The sequence below is a fragment of the Perognathus longimembris genome, chromosome 3, assembly GCF_023159225.1.
Source record: "Perognathus longimembris pacificus isolate PPM17 chromosome 3, ASM2315922v1, whole genome shotgun sequence".
Classification (NCBI taxonomy): domain Eukaryota; kingdom Metazoa; phylum Chordata; class Mammalia; order Rodentia; family Heteromyidae; genus Perognathus; species Perognathus longimembris.
The window spans coordinates 66,317,004-66,338,356 of record NC_063163.1 but is presented as its reverse complement, the minus strand read 5'-3'; the positions used below and the strand labels follow the sequence as shown (position 1 = coordinate 66,338,356).

The 21,353-nt window shown below is 55.7% G+C and overlaps 2 protein-coding genes across 5 annotated transcripts; both read right to left on the bottom strand.

The window, feature by feature from the left end:
* Positions 1-34: 34 nt before the first annotated feature.
* Positions 35-10,757, bottom strand: Dennd1c (DENN domain containing 1C). 4 transcript variants are annotated; one of them, XM_048341871.1, is made up of 22 exons: positions 10,668-10,757; positions 9,475-9,539; positions 9,342-9,385; positions 9,153-9,202; positions 8,637-8,756; positions 8,469-8,538; positions 8,237-8,317; positions 7,931-7,984; positions 7,706-7,816; positions 6,594-6,694; positions 6,428-6,473; positions 6,191-6,292; positions 5,976-6,101; positions 5,094-5,198; positions 3,580-3,670; positions 3,453-3,493; positions 3,197-3,268; positions 1,545-1,589; positions 1,358-1,468; positions 1,138-1,202; positions 746-953; positions 35-643 (listed from the first exon to the last, which is right to left on the bottom strand). In XM_048341871.1, exons 1-22 carry the CDS (start codon positions 10,682-10,684, stop codon positions 125-127), a joined length of 2,244 nt encoding a protein of 747 aa, XP_048197828.1. In that variant the 5' UTR covers positions 10,685-10,757; the 3' UTR covers positions 35-124. The 4 variants fall into 4 exon arrangements, with proteins under 4 accessions (XP_048197828.1, XP_048197825.1, XP_048197827.1 ...); XM_048341868.1 differs by having other exon boundaries at positions 1,138-1,589; XM_048341870.1 differs by having other exon boundaries at positions 1,138-1,589; positions 8,637-8,700; positions 10,668-10,746.
* A 1,078-nt stretch (positions 10,758-11,835) lies between these two features.
* On the bottom strand, positions 11,836-15,694 carry Tubb4a (tubulin beta 4A class IVa). Its single transcript, XM_048341874.1, has 4 exons — positions 15,568-15,694; positions 14,881-14,989; positions 14,650-14,760; positions 11,836-13,486 (listed from the first exon to the last, which is right to left on the bottom strand). Exons 1-4 carry the CDS (start codon positions 15,622-15,624, stop codon positions 12,429-12,431), a joined length of 1,335 nt encoding a protein of 444 aa, XP_048197831.1. The 5' UTR covers positions 15,625-15,694; the 3' UTR covers positions 11,836-12,428.
* Positions 15,695-21,353: the final 5,659 nt, after the last annotated feature.

Sequence of the window (21,353 nt, the reverse complement as noted above, 5' to 3'; positions counted from 1 at the left end):
CACAGCACCACTTCTGTTTTTTTTTTCTATATATATGGTGCTGAGGAATTGAACCCAGGGCTTCATGCACACTAGGCAAGCACTCTACGGCTAAGCCACATTCCCAGCCACATTCCCCTGATTCTTAACTCTCAAGACACTTCTTAAGACCCGCAATTCGGGTCTGCCTCCTGGCTTGGGGCTCTTGCTTCTTCTTGGTGGGGCAGGCAAGGAAACTGGAGGCCCCAGGGTCCTGAGGGGCTAGTGAGCAGTGCAGGGGCTGAGCTCTGGGGCTCTCTAGAAAACTGAGATCTGAAGAATCAAGAGATTGGGATCTCCAGATAGGACCAGAGTTTGGCTTTGTGTGGGCCAGAGTCTGAGGGCTTTCCAGAGGGTGGGGCTGGGTAGGTGCTGTGGGGCGCCAAGAATGAGGGTTCCCCTGGGCTCTAGAGTGCTCAGGGACTGCAGAGCATTCTGGGGCTGCAGAAGCTGTGGAGGGCTGGACTGTAGAGGTGGCCTTTTGGTTGTTCTCCGAGGGCACCTGGGAGCGCGTGCTATCCGAAATTAGGGTGTTGGACAAGGGTGCCAGGTCCATGGGCAGCGACCGGGGCTGGGGCTCTGGTGGTCCCTTTTCCTCATGTTGCCATCCTCCTGGCAGGTTGGGCTGGGGGAGGCAGGGGAGAGGCAGTGGCAGATGTTTAGATGAGGAGGTGGGGGTTGGGAGGCAGTGGAGGGGGGCGGTTTTGGGGGGAGGAGGGCATCTCACCAGGCTGAAGCAGCTGTCTGAATTCCCTCGGCGCCAACAGTGTAAACTCTGGCTCGGCCTCAGGCTGCCCGCCATCTTGGTTTCTACACTCAGACTGTCAAAAATCTCACTCAGCAAATCCAGTTCTTCTCCAGACTCCAAAAAGCTGCTATCCAGAGTTTCTTCGATCCATGGACCTTGGGGGTCCTTGAGGCCCAGGGGAGACATCCTGGTTGGAGGAGGGGCAATTTCAGATAATAAATATCTGATAGTAAATTTCCTCAGGACAACACCCCACCCCATGCCTCCTCTTCCCCCTCCCACAGCAGTCCTGGTAAAGCCGCTCTGGGCTTTGGGGCCTTCTCTCTGTTCTGTTTCGCTTCCCACTTACCCCTCACCCACCCAGGTGCTACCTGTCTCCCAGGGGTCCCAAAGGTTCCTCTGCCATCTGGAATCCGCCGGGGTCTAGAGGCAGGCTCTGTGGACAGGGGTAGGGAGGTGAGATTGGGAATGGAGAATCGGGTGGGGGCTGGGACTTTCTGAAGGAGGGTTGCGGATGTTGTGCAGAGAAGAGAAGCAAGGTGTTTGCAGAGTGGGGCTTGGGAAGGGGGGGTGGGGTGGTGTCATCCTTACTTGTCTGAAGTGTTGGGTGACAGGCAGGCGCTGCTGTGGCTGATGGTTGGAATGGCTGGGGAGGTGTGGGGTTCTCAGGGAACCCCCTCTCTGCAGGCCAGAATCCCCATCCTAGGAGGTGAACACCAGAGCTAGAGGCCACGTCCTTCTCCTCCTCCTGCAGGCGATGGCTGTGCCTCCCACTTACCTTGTACGTCAGCAGGCTCTGCACCCCCTTCAAGCCGCTTTTGGCCTGTGGGAAAGTGAGGAGGGAATTCGGCCTGTGAGTGGCTGGACACTGGGCATTTGAGATCAGCTGTTCTTTGTCTTACTACCCATGTCCCTCAGATACACTCGCCACTCTCCCGGACTGCATCTAAGAATCCAGTGCCACTTTTTTGGGGGGAAGGTTGGTTGTGGGGCTTGAACTCAGGGCCTGGGCACTGTCCCTGAGCTCTTTTTTTTTTTTTTTTTTTTTTGTTCAAGGATAGTGCTGTACCACTTTGAGTCACAGCTCCATGGACTTTCCTGCCCAGGCTGGCTTTGAACAATTATCCTCAGATTTCAGACTCCTGAGTAGCTAGGTTGACAGGCATGAGCCACCAGTACCCGGCCAGTGCTACCCTTTTGCCCCTTTAACTTAATACCAAAGGAGCATTATAGAGGGAAGCACCCCTTCATAAAATGAGGAGTGGCAAAAACCTCGTAAAAGTGTGTCATCTGCTCACACTCAAGGAAGAAAACAATCAAATGGAAAGTGTGTGTGTGTGTGTATGGTGCATGTATGTGTGGTGTTCCAGGACTGGGATTTGAACTCACATTCATGCTTGGTCTTTTCTGCTCAAAGCTGGTGCTCTACCACTTGAGCTATACCACCACTTCTGGCTTTTTGTTGGTTAACTAGAAATGAGTCTCTTGATTTGACTACTCAGGTTGGCTTTGAACCCCGATTCCCACATCTCACTTTCCCAGATAGCTAGGGTTACAGGAGTAAGGCAGTGGCACTCCCCTCAAATGAACAGTTGTATTTTTTTGTTGGTTGTGAGGCATGAACCCAGGGCCTGGTTACCATCCCTGAGCGATTTTTGCTCAAGTCTAGAGCTCTACCATTTTGAGCCACAGCTCTATTTCCAGTTTTCTGGAGGTTAATTGGAGGTAAGAGTCCCTTGGATTTTCCTGCCCCACTGGCTTTGAACTGAGATCTTTAGTTCTCAGCCTCTTGAGTAGCTAGGATGACAGACATGAGCCACCAGCACTTGGCTACAAATGGACAATTTTGAGCTGCAAAAGGCCCAGAAAGTATTTGGGCATGGGCACACACAAAGGGGAAAAGTGAGTGTAGTATCTGGGAAAGAAAGGATACTTATGGATGAGTTTTGGCTTTTTTTTTTCTTCCCTTGGCAGTATGGGGTTTGAATTCAGGGATTCACTCTTGCTAGGTAGGCACTCTACCATCTTAGTTATGCTCTTACCCTTTTTTGCTTTCATTATTTTTGCAGATATTCTCTCTCTCTCTTTCTCTCTCTTTTGCCACCACAAGTGTGAGCCACCATGCCCAATCTGTTAGTTGGGATGGAGTCTCCCTAACTTTTTTTTTTTTAATACCCAAACTGGCCTCAAACAATGATCTGCCCAGGCTCTTCCTCCTGAATAACTGGAATTACAGGTGTGTACCACTGCACATGGCTTGGCTGTTGAATTTAAATGAGTTATAATGATTCTGGCATGGTCCACGGAAAATAAACATCGTTGGTTGTCAGTAACTGCTGGCACAGTTCTCTGAGGAATGTGTGTGCTTACCATGATTGCTGGGACCCCAAAATGACCTATGTCCCCTCCCCCTCGTCACCCCAGCCTCACCGATCGGTACATGTTCCTGACGGCTGGTTGAGTTTTGGATCTCACAGAATGCAGGAGAGCACCGCCACCTTTCTGGGGAGGAAGACACCAAAGGGAAGAGGCTTGGGATCTTAGGGGCGGGGGTCATCTAAGCTGGACCCCAGACTCTGCTCCCCAGGCTGGGTGTCACTGGACAAATCCCTCTCCCTCTCTGAGACACAGTTCCCTCACCCCCATGAAGGAACCGAACCTTGCAATGAATGGGGTCATTTATTACCTTCAGGTTGTCTGCCCAGATCTGGTAGGAGCGCAGGGTGCCTGGGATGAGGGGAGAGCAAAGGGGTCGCTGTGGGTGCTGATGGGGTGGAGTGCTAAGGGGGTGGGGGGCCAGGATCAGAACTCACCGGAGGAAGCCCCACAGCAGGTGATCTCCTGCTCGAATTGGTCTGAGAATCCCTGTCCTGTGTTGAGCTTCTCCAGCCTGGCTTCAATGAACTGGGGGCGATGGAAGGGTCTCACCAAGCAATATAGGGACTAGGTTGGATGCCCCCTCAATGCACAGATGGGGTCCCTGGCCCCTCCAGTAGCCCCACCCAAGCACCTAGGAATCTGGACTCTACCCTAGGAGCCACAAATGTGACTTTCTTCCTGTCTTGTCCATCTCCCTAGTCAGGACCTGTCCCCAGAGATCAGACGCTGCCCTCACAGGGACTCAGAGGTGAACTCTGCCCCCCTGCATAATCCTGGAATACAAAGTCCCACATTCCTTCTAGGAATGGAGGGCTCTGGGCACCCCACCCCCCCAGGGCCCAAGTCTTCTTTCTGAAAGGGGCATGGGGAGCTGCCCCTCCCAAGTCACTCATAGACTCATAAGGATGACTTCTTTGAGACTTGAATTTACAACCTACACATTGTCCCTGAGCTTTATTTGCTCAAGGCTGGTGCTCTACCACTTGAACCATGGCCTCTACTTTTGGCTTTTGGTTGGTGAATTGGAGATGAAAGTCTCATGGACTTGGCTGGTTTTGAACCATGATCCTGCAATCCCAGCCTCCTGAGTAAGATTACAGGCATGAGCCAATGGTGCTCCATTTTTGTCTCTCAAAAAACAACTAGTCAGCCAGGCACCGGTGGCCCACACCTGTAATCCCTAGCTACACAGGGGGCTGAGATCTGAGGAATGCAGTTTGAAACCAGCCCAGGCAGGAAAGTTGGTGTGACTCTTTGGTTTTAATTTTGCCAGTGCTGGGGCTTGGGACTCAGGGCCTGAGCGCTGTCCTTGGCTTCTTTTTGCTCAAGGCTAGCACTCTACCACTTGAGCCACAGTGCCCCTTCCGCTTTTTCTATATGTGTGGTGCTGAGGAATTGAACCCAGGACTTCATGTATATGAGGCAAGCACTCTTGCCATATTCCCAGCCCCAAGTCAGTGTGACTCTTATCTCCCATTAACCACCAAACAGCCAGAAGTGAAGCTGTGGCTCAAGTAGTAGGGCACCAGCCTTGAGCCAAATAAAACTCAGAGTCATGCCCAGGCCCTGAGTTCAGGCCCCAGGACCGGCACAAAACAAATCTAGGAGTGGAGGTTTTGCTAGAGTTCCTGCTCCCAGCACAGCAGCTCCAGCATCGCCATCAAAATCCCCCCAAATCTGCCCCGGGTTTTGCCTCTAGGGGCTCAGGAGTAGGGCCAGGTGCCCACCACGTACCCCTGCCATCGCCCCGCCCACAGGGCCCAGCAGCGTCCTGGCTCCACCTTCGGACCCCTCCCTCCGCCATCGCTCCGCCCACGCCGCGCAATCCCCACGCTGACCACGCCCCTCGCGCCTCGCCTCCGGGGATCCGGCTCTGCATCCGCCCGCCCCCTGAGGAATCCAAACGCCAGCCTCCGGTGCGGGCTTCACCCCCAGGGATCTGACTCACCTGCTTGAATAGCTGCAGGTGCACAGCCCGCCGGTGGAAGGCCTGCAAGGGCGCCCCGGGCTTTTGCGCCAAGAAAGCTTCCTCATTGAAGGTCACAGGCTGACCCTGGGAGAAAGACCAGCATCCTGAACTCCCCTGGGGGCCCTCTTTGTCTGTCTGTCTGTCTATCCCCCCCAGCCCCCAGCCATCTCCTCCTGAATTCTGTCATAGAGTTCTTTACTGGGGGGCTTCTTGCTGAGTACCTGACCCTGGGCAGGGCCTGGGGGGGGGGGGGAAATTTGGGATTTTCTCTCTTAGGGAGGTGGCTGAGGTCTCTGACTCCCGTAACCAACTCTAACCCTTGGTCCCCACAGAGAGGACAGACGGTGGGGAGAAGCCTGCTTGGGGAGGGCCGAAAGGCCTTGAGTTCAAATCCCCGTGAAGGTAAAATATAGAATATGCAAAGCCAGGCACTGATAACTCGCGCCTGTCATCCTAGCTACACAGAAGGCTGAGATCTGAGGGTCAAGGTTCGAAGCCAGCCAGGGCAGAAAAGTTGGTGAGACTCTTATCTCCAATTAACCAGCAAAGAGCTAGAGGTAGAGGTGTGATCCAAGTGATAGAGCACTGGCCTTGAGAGGAAAAAGGTCAGGGACAGCACCCCAGGTCCTGAGTTCAGGCCCCAGTATACACACACACACACACACACACACACACACACACACACACTTCTCATCAATCCAAAGGATTCTTTCCGGTGGATCCTCCTAGAATCTAGTTTTAAAGATGAGCAAAAGCAAAACAAGTAAAACCCTCCAGGAACGTCAGCTGGTTATGGCTACCATTGTAAGTACTTCAGGAGCCCGGGACACCCGTCCTTTTGCATCCAGCCTGGTTGCTCACCGGGCTGCAGATGAGAGCATCGCGGTAGCCCCCGAAGAGCAGGGCCTGGGCTTTGAGGAAGAGGCGGGACACCCCTTCTCCAGGGCTCAGCGACACCTTCCTTAGCCTCAGCCTCAGCAAGGACACCTGCAGGACAAGAAGGGGGGGTGCACTGAGCGGGCAGGTGCGAGCTTCGGCTCGGGGGCGCAGGCCCATGGGCGGAGGTTCACACTGACTACGTCTGGGGGCAGCGCCTGGACGTCGTCAAAGGGCGTCTGCAAGGTATTGGAGTCCACGTCCATCACCACCACGTCTTCCAGGGCTTTGTCTAAAACTCTCTGCAGGGGACAGGGGGGACAGCCGCCGCTCAGAGCTGGGAGGGAAGGGTACCTGGGGGTGTGGAGGAGGGACAGCCCCGCCCAGCTCCCTGCTATCTGGCTCCCCGCTATCTGGGCGTGCGGGCGGGAGCTCACCTCGGCAAGACTGGCGTGCACTCCAATGAGATAGGGCATGGGCGCGCTGCGGATACAGGGGGCGGGGCCTGAGGGTGGGGTCGTGCAGACCCCGCCCCCAGCCAGCCCCCTCTCTTAGGCCTGCTCCCCACCCTTCCATCCCTCGCCAGCCACCCCCATCTCTCACCAGCAGTAATCCAGCAGGTGCGGGGGCAGCGTGGGGATCAGCACATGCTCCCAGCGCATGGGGTACAGGAGAGCGCAGGAAGCATGGACGCAGGAAGTGAGCTGGGGACATTAGGGGGTCGTGGAGTCAGAGTCCAGACTCTCAACTTCATGACCCCCCCCCTTCCCACTTCTGAGGCAGTGGCTCAGACTTTTTCCAATTTCCTATCCTCTACCCCCCTCCACTATTGGGGTACCAGATTAAAACCTCAACCTATGAGGGAAACTTGGCTGTATTACAAATCAGTCTTCTGTATCTGCTGGTGCCCAATCAACCAGCCCCAGATAAAAAATAATTACCTGTGTACAGAAAGATTACCTACAGATTTTTTCCCCCTGTCATTGTCCCTAAAGAACACAATGTAACAACTTTAGGTTAGCGTTTACACTGTGTCAGGTCTTATAAATAGCCTGAGGATATTTTTTTTCTTAGCCATACTGAGAATAGAGACTAGGGCTTTGCTCTGGGATTTGTTTCACACCCCCTCCCCCCAAGCCTGGAGGGCATTTAAAGTACTTGGGAGGATAGCCTAGGTTCTATTCAAACAAAGTCTTAAACACACACACACACACACACACACACACACACACACACATCCCCCCCCCCCCCCCCCCGCCAGGTCTTTTAAGGCTGGTATCTGTGGGGGTCCTTGGAATTAATTCCCCAGGCCTACTGTGGGAGGGGCAGGCCTGTGCATTGGAGTGGATGGAGCCTAAGGTTCAGCCCATGACCACGCCCACGTGGGCGGAGCCAAAACGCAAACCCCCGCCCCACTTTCCTTCTGGTGGGCGAGCTATGGCTTAGCCTACCGGCTTCCGTCTCCAGGGGGTGGAGCCAAGCCCATAGTAGGTGGAGTCTAGGCTGGGCTCTTGCAGAGACAAGAAGCTACTTTGTTGCTTGCTTGCTTAAATCTTCCCCATAGGGGTGGGAGTCGGGGGGCAGCAGGATTTTGCTCGCTGGTCCTCACCAGCTGGGGTTGTAGCTAGGTATCACCCCCTCTTCATGGTTCCGTCCCCCCACCCGAGTGCAGTTGTGCCCCCTCCCCCCCACGCCTGTGTCCCGCCGCACCGCACCGTGCTGAGCTTGCGGGCCGTGAGCAGGACTCTTCGCTCGGCCAGCAGCGCGGCGAACAGCCCCAGGATGTTCTCATCCGTTATCGCCACCACCAGCTCCGTGAGGTTTCTCTAAGAAAGCAAAGGGGGGCTGCTCTGGGCAGGGTGACCAAGAAGAGCTGTCATGCCCTTCTATGTTAAGGGACCTGAGTCCGTCTCCGGAATTCCCTCTGGGGTCCTACTTACATTCTCAGGGATCGATGGCAGGCAGTCGGAGTCTGGAGCCACAAAACAGGAGAGCTGGCCGGACACATTGGTAGGGAGTAGGAATCATTGCGGTGTGTGTGTGGGGGGGAGGGGTGTTGGCTTCACCCTGGTGTGCCCAACCTTCTGGGGTCCTTAGCCCTGCTCCCCATTCTGCTGTTCCCAGGTGCAGGAGGCAGGGTAACCACTGCCCTGGGGGTCAGGTTCAGCTGTGTGATCCTCAGGGTTGGGGTACAGCTTCCCCACCTACCCAATGTCTTCCCCACACCCCAGTTTGGGGCTACTCACCAGCTCCAGTCCCACGGAGTCCCGGGCCCCAGATGGAGGCCGTTGCTGAAGGTTTAGGAGAAGTTCTTCAGCCTCGGGGACCTGGGGGGGTGGGGGTGCTACAGTTGAGCCACAGTGAGGGTGGGATTCTGAGTCTCAGGCTGGGTGGTCCTAAGAGGCATGCAGGGGCTCAGGTTTGCCTGGGGGGGGGGTGCTCTCTAGGGCCTCTCACAGGAGTGGGAGTTGGCCTCACTTGGTCCTGGGCTAGCAGGTCTCCCACGATGTTCAGGATCTTGTAGAACAACTCAAACCATGGCAGATGGCTGTGGAGAGACAAGACAGGTTCTCGGAAGTGACTTGTAGCCCAGGACTTGCCTCCATTCTCACCCCAAGACCCCCACCCCCCTACCCGATCTCAGACCTGAGAATGCAGAGACAGCTCCGGGCCCCAGCCCGCAGGCGGCAGAACCCGAACCTGCGATTGCCTGCCAGGTCTGTGAGAGCAAAGGTGAAGTGCTGGGCTGCAGGGCTTGGGGGCTCCCTGGAGGGGGGAAGGCTCTCAGAGACTCGAGGTTCATCCCTCGTACCCCCCTCCCCCACTAGCCCTTATCACAGGCTTCTATTTTTTTTTTTGTATCTGAGTTCGGGTATTCCTAGGTACTTGATTGTTGGGGTTTCAAGTACTTGGGTCCCTAGGTCCTTGGATCTTTGGCTCTGTGGGTCCCCGAGTCTCTGATTCCACCAGCCCCTCTGAGACTTGGGTTCTGATGAGTTCCTGAGTTCTGGTCCCTGATTCCCTGGGTCCTTCCATCCTTCGGTCTCTTTGTGTGTGGGTCCCTAGTTGTCAGAGTCTAATTGTCTGGGTCCCTTGGGTCTCCAGGCTCCTGGAGTCACTATTTCATCATTGGGGTCCTCAGATCTCTGCTCTCCGCCATACCTTTCCATATCAAAAGGGAAGCAGAACTTTGGCACCATCCGCATGGCATCCTGCAGGGGGCGAGAAGCACAGTTGCCCCTTGAGGTGTGGGAGAGCACTCAGCCCTGGGCTGCAGGGCCCGGGGCACAGAGCCCCTTCCCTCTGTGGGACTGGCTCCATCCTGGAGGACCAAGGCGCCTGCCTGAATACCTGGTCCCTGAAGTCTGGGGGGAACTGCCGTAGGATGGGGGGATCTGTAGGGAGGACAGAGTATTCAGCCCACCTTCCTCATTACCTGTTACCCCACCCCCCACCCTGTAACTCCCCAGGGCGCCCTGCTCACCATCCTGCAGGGAGACAGGACAGGCTGCTTCGAAAAACCAGTCAAACACCGTGCGGGGACCCCCTCTGTGGGATATAAGCAGAGAGGATATTTGGGGGTTCAGAGGGTTGCTTGTGTGTGCGTGTGTGTGTGTGTGTGTGTGTGTGTGAGAGAGAGAGAGAGAGAGAGAGATTGGGTCTGCCTGAAACCACAGGTTGTCCTATGATGTTGAAGGGCTGGCCTAGGGTATGAGTGGCAGAGCAGGCATGTGGATAAATCGGGTTCTCCAATCCCTCTCCCCTTTTTATACTGGTCCTAGAGCTTAAACCCAGGGCCCAGGCACTACCCTGAGCCTTTTCTTCCCCCCCCCCCCTTTCTGGCTAGCATTCCACCAGTTGAGCCACAACTCCACTTCTGGCTTTTTGGTAGTTAATTGGAGATAAAAGAGTCTCACCGACTTTTCTGCCTGGACTCCTAACCCAAATCCTCAGATCTCAGCCTCCTGAGTAGCTAAGATGATAGGTGTGAGCCAAGGAACCTGGCTCCATTCCTCTTTTCTTGTGTGGCCCAGTGGGAGCACTCTTGTTTGTGTGACTCCGTGTCAGATTTCATGGCTTCCCAGAGGCTGATCCCCTAGATCTTACCAGGGAAAGGTGAGCAGGATGCCCAGGTTCTTCCTTCTCCAATACCACAACCTCGCTTCCTCCCCTGCCCCCCCCCCCCCCCCCGTGTCACAGAGAATGCTGGGACTTAGCCTCAAAGGGAGAGGCCAGACCCAGGTTTGGGACTGACTGCACACGCAGTCCTGAACATGGGGTTTCCAGTATTTCTCCTCAATACCCACCAGTGTTGCTGGATCACCCATTCCTGCAGACACCCACCCACCCTCGCCCCTTGTCACCTATCCTGCTGAGCCTGGGAAGATATGACTCAGAAAGCCAAGAAGCCCACCCCCACTGGGGAACGTGCATTCCTAGTGACGGCCACATCCACATGAAGCCAGAGCCAGAAAGGGAGGGAGGGAAGAGGGGAGGGAAGAGGGGAAGCCAGCCTTGGCCCCCATGTTGCTGTCTGCCCTTGTGACTCGCTGCACCTCCGGAGCCCTTCTACCCCCCTCACACCTCCTTCCTCCCACCATCCTGCTCCCCTTACCCCCAGCCCAGGCCTGGGAATCTGCCTTCCAAGGATGAGGGAAGGAAGGGATCATCTCTTACTCAGCTCTGGAGCCCATGGTCCCTGCAGGGCTGGCCCGGCCGGGCCCTCTCCCCAGGGGGTCCTTGCTCAGGGCCCTGAGCCGGCTCTGCTTCCTGTGTGGCTGACAGAGGAAGTTTCTCGGGTGACGTCCCCGGACGGATGGAGGCTTCTGCCCCCACCCACTCCGAGAAACCCTGGCACCCCTGCTTCCTAGCCTTGTCTGCAGTGGGTTAGGTAAAAAGTGGGGGCAGGCTCAGAGGCCAGATCTTCACCTTCCTTCTGCCAGGAGGGGCCACCATGGGCCCCCAGTGTCACATCAGGCCTTTGCCTCTCCTTTCTTAGTTTGTGGCTGCAGCTGAGGACTCAAAGCCTGCCCCCAAACGCTTCCTCTTTTCTCACCCTTTCTTTTTTGCTCTGGTCCTTTCTTGTGGGTGCAGTACCGTGCAGGACCACCAGAGGGAGCCCAAGGAGAGGAGAGCCAGGGGCCAGGAGGGGGCACAGGCACAGTGGCTCCTGGGCCACCAGCTCCCTCTTGGCATTCCTACATATAGCCAGGAAGTTGTGGATGCACAGAGCAGTCCAGGACAGCTAAAGACGCTGGAGCTGGAGGGAGGCAAGTCTGAGGGGCCTCAGAGCTCAGGGTGGGTGAGGGGCAGAGCTTAGTCTACCTAACATCTCTGCCCCTTTGGTTAGAACTTTTCAGTGCTCACTTGTGCCCTGCAAAAAGAAGCCCTTGGCTGCTGCTTATGTGGATGCATAGGACCTCTGCAGCTGGACACGGCAGCACCTGTCTTTAATTCCAGTCCTCAGGAGGCAGAAGCAAGAGGGTGGGAAGTTCAAGGCCAGCCTGGGTTACAGAGTGAGACTTGGTTTAAAAAGCAACAACAAACCCAAAACCCCCAAAGCAATCACAGAAAGAATTATGCAGCCAGGTGCTGGGGGCTCACTCCTGCAATCCTAGATTCTCAGGAGGCTGAGATCAGAGGATCCAGGTTCAAAGCCAGCCTGGGCAGAAAAGTGTATGAGACTCTTCTCTCTAACCCTCAAAAAGCTGGAAGTGGAGCTGTGGCTCAAGTGATAAAGCCATGTGCACAAAAGTTCAGGGACAGTGCCCAGACCCTGAGCTCATTCAAGTCCCAGTATTGGCACAAACTAAGTCAATAAATAAATGAACTCTGCAGAAACATGTCAAGGCAAGAATTAATTTATTGATGGGGGGGTGAGGCAAGAGAGGGTAGGGTGGGGTGGGCAGGGGGGAGAGCCTTCCCTCCTAGCCTGCCAGCCTTTCTCTTTCTCTCCATCAGTGCTTCTGGGGTGAGGGAAGAGAAAGGAGGGCGTGTGGGAAACCCAGGTGAAGAAGCTTCAGACAGAGAGGGACCAAAGGTCAAAAGAAAAAAAAAAATTAAAATCAAGCCAGGATGCCTAAGACCTAAGTGTATAATGGGGTTGAGGGGGTATTGCTGGGGTACAGCAGGATCATGGAATTAAAAGCAGGGTTCTCAGAGACAGATGAGGTGAGCTGGGGGTTCCGGGCTCCCCACTGGAAGAGCTCCAGAGGGGTCGGAGATAAAGGGGGGGGTGTTTCAAAGGTCAGTAGTAAGCCAGGGTCAGTGCTGGTGACCACAAGTGACGTTGCTCTGGAGGGATAGTTAGGGTCTAGGGGTGTGCTTGGGATCTTGGGGGGGGGTGTCAGAGGTTGAGTTAGGCTGGGAGGGAGGAGAACCCGTGGGGGTCAAAGCCTTGCATGGGGGTGTGGGTGTGGGTGGGTGGTTGTCCAGGGCCTAGGCCACCTCCTCCTCGGCCTCCTCCTCGAACTCGCCCTCCTCGGCGGTGGCGTCCTGGTACTGCTGGTACTCGGACACCAGGTCGTTCATGTTGCTCTCGGCCTCGGTGAACTCCATCTCGTCCATGCCCTCGCCGGTGTACCAGTGCAGGAAGGCCTTGCGGCGGAACATGGCGGTGAACTGCTCGGAGATGCGCTTGAAGAGCTCCTGGATGGCGGTGCTGTTGCCGATGAAGGTGGCGGCCATCTTGAGGCCGCGCGGGGGGATGTCGCACACGGCCGTCTTCACGTTGTTGGGGATCCACTCGACGAAGTAGCTGCTGTTCTTGCTCTGCACGCTCAGCATCTGCTCGTCCACCTCCTTCATGGACATGCGGCCCCGGAAGACGGCGGCCACCGTGAGGTAGCGGCCGTGGCGCGGGTCGCAGGCGGCCATCATGTTCTTGGCGTCGAACATCTGCTGCGTGAGCTCGGGCACGGTGAGCGCGCGGTACTGCTGGCTGCCGCGGCTGGTGAGCGGCGCGAAGCCCGGCATGAAGAAGTGCAGGCGCGGGAAGGGCACCATGTTGACGGCCAGCTTGCGCAGGTCGGCGTTGAGCTGGCCCGGGAAGCGCAGGCAGGTGGTGACGCCGCTCATGGTGGCCGACACCAGGTGGTTGAGGTCGCCGTAGGTGGGCGTGGTCAGCTTGAGCGTGCGGAAGCAGATGTCGTAAAGCGCCTCGTTGTCGATGCAGTACGTCTCGTCCGTGTTCTCCACCAGCTGGTGCACCGACAGCGTCGCGTTGTACGGCTCCACCACCGTGTCCGACACCTTGGGCGACGGCACCACGCTGAAGGTGTTCATGATGCGGTCGGGGAACTCCTCGCGGATCTTGCTGATGAGCAGCGTGCCCATGCCCGAGCCCGTGCCGCCGCCCAGCGAGTGCGTCAGCTGGAAGCCCTGCAGGCAGTCGCAGCTCTCCGCCTCCTTGCGCACCACGTCCAGCACGGCGTCCACCAGCTCCGCGCCCTCCGTGTAGTGGCCCTTGGCCCAGTTGTTCCCAGCTCCAGATTGGCCTGGGGAGGTGGAGGGCAGCGGGGGTTGGGGTTTGGTTTTGTTTTTGTTTTCTCTTGGTTTGTTTCCCCTCAAGGTTCTACCACTTGAACCACAGCTCCACTAATGGGTTTTTGGTAATTCATCAGAAAAAAAAACAACAAAAAAGAGTCTCATAGATTTGCCTGCCTGCCAGGGTTAGCTTTGAACCATGATCCTTAGATCTCACACTTTTTTTTTTTGTTTTTTGGTCAGTTGGACTCAGGGCCTGAGCTCTTTTGCTCAAGGCGAGTGCTCTACAATGTTGAGCCACGGTACCATTTCTGGGTTTCTGGTGGTTAATTAAAGATAAGAGTCTCATGGACTTTCCTGCCTCTAGGCTGGCTTCCAATCTCCATCCTCAGAGCTCAGCTTCGTAAGTAGCTTGGGGCCCAGCACATGCAAGCATCTGTAAGACTTGTAATTGCCCCCGGCAATTGGATGCTAATAGCAATGTCAAAATAGTAACCAGAGCCGGCCCCTGCTTCCCCCCTCACGCCTGCAATCCTAGCTACTCAGGAGGCTGAGATCTGAGGATGCCGGTTTAGAGCCAGCTCCAGCAGGAAAGTTCATGAGACTCTTATCTCCAATTAACCACCAGAAAACCAGAAGTGGAGCTGTGGCTCAAGTGGTAGATTGCTAACCTTGAACTGAAGAGCTCAGGAACAGTGCCTAGGCCCAGAGTTCAAGCCCCACCACCGACAAAAAAAAAAAAAAAAAAAAAAAGGTAACCAAGCTGGGGATATAGCTCAAATAGAAGAGTGCTTGCACAGCAAAAAATGAAAACCCACATAAAAATTGTATATGTTCTGCCCAGCTCTGATGGCTCATGCCTATAATCCCAGCTACTCTGACAATCATAGAGAAAGCCAGAAATAGAGCTGTGACTCAAGTGGTAGAGTGTCAGCCTTGAGCAAAACAGCTAAGGGACAGTGCTCAGGCTTCGAGATCAATCCTCACCCCATCTCTTCCAGGAAGCTTTCCTGGAACCCCTGCCCTCCCTCCCTCCCTCCTCCCTCCCATCCTTGCTGCCCCTGTGCACTCTGGGATTGGCTGTTTGGAGCTAGACAGATTTTTTCCCCTTGGGCCAAGGGAAGGAAGGGATTAAAGGGGGCTCCTTTCCTCATGTTCCAAGCTGGCGACTCACCAAACACAAAGTTATCTGGCCGAAAAATCTGGCCGAAAGGCCCGGAGCGGACGGAGTCCATGGTGCCTGGCTCCAGGTCCACCAGCACGGCTCTGGGAACATAGTTTCCCCCTGCGGATCAGCAGATGGACAGGTCAGCCTGGGGTGAGCGCCAGGAGCTGCCGGCCGAGGGCCCGCTCCTAGCCAGTCAGCTACCCCCATGCCGGCAGGCAGCCCCCTTGCCCGCCCTACCTGTGGCCTCATTGTAGTACACGTTAATCCTTTCCAGCTGCAGGTCGCTGTCCCCATGGTAGGTGCCAGTGGGGTCGATGCCATGCTCATCACTGATCACTTCCCAGAACTGGAGATGGCGGCAGGGGACAGGTTGAGAAGGGGGAGGGGGGGGAGGCAGGTGGCCTGGAGGCCCAGGCTGTCCCTTCCCCGGCTCCTAGCCACCTCCCCAGCCGCTTCCTCTCCCTTGGGCAAGGTGATGGGGGGGGGAGGGGGGAATCTGGAGGGATGGCGAGGATGAGGTAGCAAGAAAGAGGAGGTGGGGGCGGGGTAAGGATGTCAGCATCCTCCGGGGGCCTCCGGACACCCCGACTGCGGGGGGGGGAAGGAGGAGGGACGGAGGGAGGGGGACGAAGGAGGGGGCGGAGGAGGAGGGAGAGGAAGGAAAGGGGAGGGGGAGAAGGAGGGAGGAGGGGAGAGGAGGAGGGGAGGGGAGGGAGGGGAGGCGGGAGCCAGTCTCTTTGTGCGCACAGGGGACGCGGCCAGCTGCGAGGCCAGCCGTGTCCAGCGGGCAGACGATGGTGGTCCTACCCCCCCCCCCCCCCACACCCGGCCTCTTTGTTCCCAGGCTGGCTGGTCCCGGCACTGGGGTCACGGGCTTCCTGGGGCCCCTGTCCCCTCTCCTCTCCCCTCCGGGCCCCCGCGCACCTTGGCGCCGATCTGGTTGCCGCACTGGCCGGCCTGCAGGTGCACGATCTCGCGCATGGCGGCGGCGTCCGGGTCTCCGCGAGGGCGGACGGCGGCGGTGACAGCGGCGGTGGCGCTCCGTCCCTGCGCCCCGGGCGCCGCTTTATGCGCGGGTGGGCGGGGCCTCGTCCCCGCCGGCTCCGCCCCTCGCCCCGCCCCGGGACCGGCGCCGCGCCAGGGTTTGTGCGGGCATCTCTTCCCCCGCCCCATCCCGGGGGGCGCCAGGAGGCCCCGGTCCCCCAACCCTGGAAGCGGAGGAGGGAAGCGTGCCGGGGAAATCCAACCACAAAGCGCCTGACTCAGCTTCCCCGTGCGCAGCCTCCCTCTCCCCAGGAGACCCTGGCTTTGTTTTGGCTGAGAGGGGAAGGGGTCACAGTGGGGTTCCCCCCCCCCCAGTGGCAGGGGGGGTTTCTGGTGTGTGTTTGGGAGGGATGGGTTCCTGGGCTCCTGGCAGGTACAGATGAAATAAAACGAGTGGGCAAGATGACTGAGGGGTGCGGGCATGTCTCTCCAAGAAACCTCTGCTTTCTTCCCCCACCTCTCCTCCATCCCCACAGCCCCCCACATTCACACCAAGGGGGACCCTTTCCCCTACATATCTTCCTTTTTAATATTTATGTATTTATTTATCTACATATGTGTTTTATTTTCAGTGCTGGGCATCCAACCCAGGTTTCCACCAATGAGCTACTAGCCAGCCTCCCCCCTCCGCCCCCATTTTCTTATTCTGTGCTCAGACAACTCCGCCCCAACTCCCCACCCCGGTTGGAATATTCCCTCATGTGACCCCAGGACTGGTGGCTGGGGCTGCTGCCCTAGCCCAGGTACAAAGCACCCTGGCTTTGGGCGTCCATGGTGCCTTGGAGCTACTGTCTTTCTGCTTGTTGTCTGAGTTCCCAAAGGATCTTAGATGGCCCCTAAGTGAAGGCAAGACCTCTCGGGATCTCCTGGCTGGTGCCTCAGCTCTGCTTCCTGGAGGTTTTCCACAGGTGCCCCATGGCTCCCCCTGGAAAGAACCAGGGTCTAGGGAAGTTAGGGGAAGTAATGTGACCCCTGTCATCAGGCCCCTGATGTCAGGCTATGATTCTTAGTGGTGGTGGCAGGAACTGGAGAGGTTTGGTAAATTAACTTTGTGTGTGTGTGTGTGTGTGTGCACGTGTAATTGCAAGCCACTTTTATTTTTTGTTTTGTTAGTTGTGGGGCTTGAACTCAGGGCCTGGACACTGCCCCTGAGTGCTCTTGCAAAAGGCTAGCACTCTAACACTCTGAGCCGCAGCTTCTGATGGTTAGTTGGAAATAAGACTCTCGTGGACTTTCCTGCCTGGGCTGGCTTTGAATTGTGAGCCTCAGATCTCAGCCTTCTGAGTAGCTAGGATTACAGGTGTGAGCCACGGGCACCCTGTTGCAAACCAAATTTTTTTTTTTTGCCAGTCCTGGGACTTGAACTCAGGGCCTGGGCACTGTCACTGAGCTTCTTTTTGTTCAAGGCTAGCACTCTACCACTTGAGACACTGGGCCACTTCTTGCCTTTTCTGTTGATGTGGTACTGAGGAATCAAACCCAGGACTACATGCATGCCAGGCAAGCACTCTAACACTAAGCCACATTCTCAGCCCCTGCATTGGTTATTTTTGAGGGAACATTTTTTTCTTTCTGTTTTGTTCCCTCCCTCCCTCCCTCCCTCCCTCCCTCCCTTCCTCCCTCCCTCCCTCCTTCCCATCTTTGTGTCTTTGACAGTGTTGCTGTGCAGCCCAGGTTGGCTTGGAACTTGTTACCCTCCTGCCTCTGTTTCCTGTGTGCTGGGATTACAGGCATGATAACCACATCCAGCTGTGCTGGGGAGGCATTCACCATTGGAGGTGTTCTTGGCATGGAGTGGGAGGAGGCTGGGAACATTTCACAAGGCACCAGGCAGTACCCAGAGCAAGAACCACCCACTCCTCAATATCAGCAGTGCCCAGCGGGGCTGACCACAACTTAGAATTTCAAGGTTATTGGCTATGAATTTGTCACAGAGACCTCATACCCTGGAATAAGAGCCCACCCAACCATGAGAATGTGTAAACAAGAACTCATAAACTGGGGCTGGGAATATGGCCTAGTGGCAAGAGTGCTTGCCTCCTATACATGAAGCCCTAGGTTCAATTCCCCAGCACCACATATATAGAAAAAGGCCAGAAGTGGCGCTGTGGCTCAAGTTGGCAGAGTGCTAGCCTTGAGCAAAAAGAAGCCAGGGACAGTACTTAGGCCCTGAGTACTCAAGCCCCAGGACTGGCAATTAAAAAAAAAAACCTCATAAACTCTGTATTTCTTAACTGATTTTAATATATCAAGATTAAAAAAAAATACCACACAAAATAACAGGAGTGAAAACGGAGGATAGCCTGCTAGGACTGATTCAGTGTGTGAATTTGGTCATGGAGAATGGTTTTCCTGTGGGGGCCCAGGGAGTTGGGGTGTCATCTACTGAATTGGGGTACCAACTCAGCACCTGACAGGCGCAGCTTCCTGGATCAGTCCCACCTGTATGGTGCAGTCCCATGGGCATTCCAGGGTCTTCAGGAACCTTCTCCATCTTTTTTTATTACGGCATCCTTCGGGGTGTTAGGAGCCCTTGGAGGGATTGGGATGCGGGGAGCAGAGCAGAGGCTGGCTTTCTAGCCTCTGGAGTCGCTGGGGTTGGGCGTTGCTTGGGACGTAGAAAGCCCAGCGATATAAAAAGCCTGTGGAGATGGAAGGGGAGGGGTCGGGATGGGTGCTGCCACCCCAGCCCCTCCCAGGCGGCCTCATCCTGGTACCCGCCCACCCCCCCCCCCCTAGCGTGGCCTACCACCCACAGAGCCATCGCGGCTCCCTGCAGGAACCCGATGACCGTGTCCCAAGGGTGGTGCCAGTGATTCTGGGTCTGCGAGTAGCCGAGAAGCAGCGCCATGAACAGGAAGCAGCACTGGATGGTGGGCCGCAGGAGCTTCCTCCTTCCCGAGTAGCGGGCCTGCAGGTAGAGCTGGGGGGCAGGGGGGCCGCGCCCTCAGGACCCAGGCTCACCCCGAGAAGCACTGCAGCTTCAAAAATCTTTTCTCTGGGCGGACTGGGGTTTGAAGTTCAGGGCCTGGAGATTGTGAAGCAGGCATTCTACCACGAGACCACGCCCCCACCACGTGACCCTTCACCACAACCAAGACACGCCCCTGGCAGCTCAGGCCACACCCCCGGCCCACTCGAGCCACGCCCCCGACCGCTGGAGCCACATCCCCACTGCTGGAGCCACGCCCCAACTGGTGGAGCCACGCCCCCGACTCCTGGAGCCACACCTCAAAACACTCAAGTCAGGTCCCAACCGATCAAGCCACCCCTGACTGCTGGAGCCACAGTTCCAGTTTTTTGTTTTTTTGTTTTTTGTTTGCTTAATTACTTTTTGCATGGCACGTCCTGGTTTTGCTCCCACAGCTGCCTGGATAACAAGCTTCCTATTTAGACCTCCCATGTGGCTGGGGTGGCAAATGTGAGCCACTGCATCCAGCTAGTTGTTTAAGCAGAGGAGATCTCACAGAGGAGATCTTTCCTTTGTGGTCCAGGGTGGCCTGGAACTCTGAGCCCCTAGACCTCTCCCTCCTGAGTAGCTCAGGTGACCAGTGCGAGCCCCCGCCTGGCAACACATGGCTTTTGTTTTTCTTTGTGGCCACCTGTCTACTGACCCTGGCAGGCTAAAACTGTCAAAGGACATACACCGTTGACAGTTCTGTGTGGAAAGGTAATTCAGCACAGGACAAAGATACTGGTGATGGCATCCATCAGTGTAAGAGAGTTTTATCTGTCTCCTGTACCAGCATGCTGTGAGATGGCTGAGGAGGTCCCATGCTGGTTGGGTGGGCCTGATGCCCAGCAATGTCCTGGGCTGAAAGTCAGGGTGGAGCTCAGCGTGACAGAGCACGTGCCTCACTGTTTGAGGTTCAAGGTCAGGTCCAGGATTTGATCTCTAGCATTGCCAATCAGTCTCCTTCCAAACTAGGAAGGTCTTATCAGGGAACCTTCAAAAGGCAAAGCAGCTGGGCACGGGCTACACCTGTAATCCTAGCTACTCAAGAAACTGAGACCTGAGGTTCAAAGCCAGCCTGGGTAGATATATCTGTGAAACCTTTACCTATAACTAGCCAGCCAAGAGCCAGAAGAGGAGCTCAAGAGGTAGAATGCCAGCCTTGATCAGAAAAAAACTAAGGAACAGTACCCAGTCTCTAAGTTCAAGCCGGAGTATTGGCATACACACATACACACACACACACACACACACACACATACACACACACGCAAAGCAGATTGGATTTCTGGTTTTGGAATAGAAAACAGAAAGTTCTGACTTAACTAGGTAATCCAGCACTTAGAGGCTGAGGCAGAGGATTGTGAGTTCCAGGCCACCTGGGCTACAAAGTAAGCCCCTGTCACAAAAAGCCAAAAGAAAAACAAAAACAAAAAAACAAGATGTCATTTAAAAATATCAGCTTATTCAAGTTCCTTGCTGGGAGCAGAAAGAAAGTGTCTACTGTTTCCTGGGAGAAGCCATTGGCATGTGAGGAATTCAAGAGGCCCAGAACATTCTGCAAAACCTGGGAGAGTCCTGTGGACTCTGTGCTCCGAGGTGAGGAGGGAGGGAACCAGCCGTGACAGGACACATTTCTGTTCTGGGAGTGAGTCTGGTGACTTTGCTGGTGCACCCTTCTGGCCCTCAGCCCACTCTGGGAAAGGGAAGAAGGGATTTTGCTCTTACAAATGAGTAACAGCTAGCTGATCTTTGGTGGCTCATGGTTGTAATTCTAGCTACTCAGGAGGCTGACCTGAAGATTATGGTTCAAAGCTAGCTTGGGCACTCCATGAGAGTCTTATCTCCAATTAATCACCAAAAAGTCACAAGTGGAGCTGTGGCTCGAGTGGTAGAGTGCCAACCTTGAGTGAAAAAGCTAATGGAAAGCTCCCAGGCCCTGAGTTCAAGCCCCAGGATCAACACCCCCCCCACCCCCACCCCCCGCCACACACAAATAACAGTAGTGATATTTAGGACTGGGGATGGATCTAAGTGGTGGGCACTTGTTTAGCATGTAGGTAATCCCCAGTCCCACCAAACAAAACAACAATAACAACAGCAACCAAAACAAACCCAAAGTAGAAAGTGCTTAGGCTGTGTCTTCTGGCCATATCTGTTCGAAGTGTCCATTTATGCTATACCTATGCAATCACAGCCATAGACGTGGAAGGTGCCCATTTGGCAGACATGGAAACAGAGGCCCAAGGTAGTGTTGTCTGACCCCATGTCTCCCTTGGTTGAATTGGGAACCCAGGCCTGTAAACCCTATGCAGTCTCAGCCCACGGTGCCCCGGGTTTTGATCACCACTGGAAACAGAAGCTACTTGGTGACTTGGACTTCATGGCGTCACCAGTCCTTTCTCAAAGCTCCCTCCTGTCCTTGTCTCTGTCCCCTCTGGGCCTAGTGGCCTTTCCCTGGGCGCTGCTTGGCAAGGCCCCTCTGCAGCTGTGGGGAGGGACAGGGATGCTGAATGAAGCTTCAGAGGACAGAATCCTTTGTCACTGTGAGCACACACACTCTGTGTTCTGAGCAAGTGGTGCCTGGGACCGTGGGCACCGTGGGTGTGGTGGGGGACAGGGGAGGGAGGACAGGCAGAGGAGGGCACAATGCAGTGTTTTCTGGTCTCCCTCCCTCTCACTCACCACCAGATACACCATGCAGTACATCCCG

Excerpts from the sequence above, each read along its gene's own strand:
- Tubb4a (XM_048341874.1), bottom strand. The coding sequence starts at position 15,624 with ATGCGCGAGATCGTGCACCTGCAGGCCGGCCAGTGCGGCAACCAGATC. Across the intron at positions 14,990-15,567 it reads GCAACCAGATCGGCGCCAAG|TTCTGGGAAGTGATCAGTGA; the intron begins GTGCGCGGGGGC and ends CGCCATCTCCAG. Across the intron at positions 14,761-14,880 it reads GTACTACAATGAGGCCACAG|GGGGAAACTATGTTCCCAGA; the intron begins GTAGGGCGGGCA and ends GCTGATCCGCAG.
- Dennd1c (XM_048341868.1), bottom strand. Across the intron at positions 6,695-7,705 it reads CGGCCCGCAAGCTCAGCACG|CTCACTTCCTGCGTCCATGC; the intron begins GTGCGGTGCGGC and ends TAATGTCCCCAG. Across the intron at positions 3,671-5,093 it reads ACCTGCAGCTATTCAAGCAG|TTCATTGAAGCCAGGCTGGA; the intron begins GTGAGTCAGATC and ends CATCGCCCCCAG.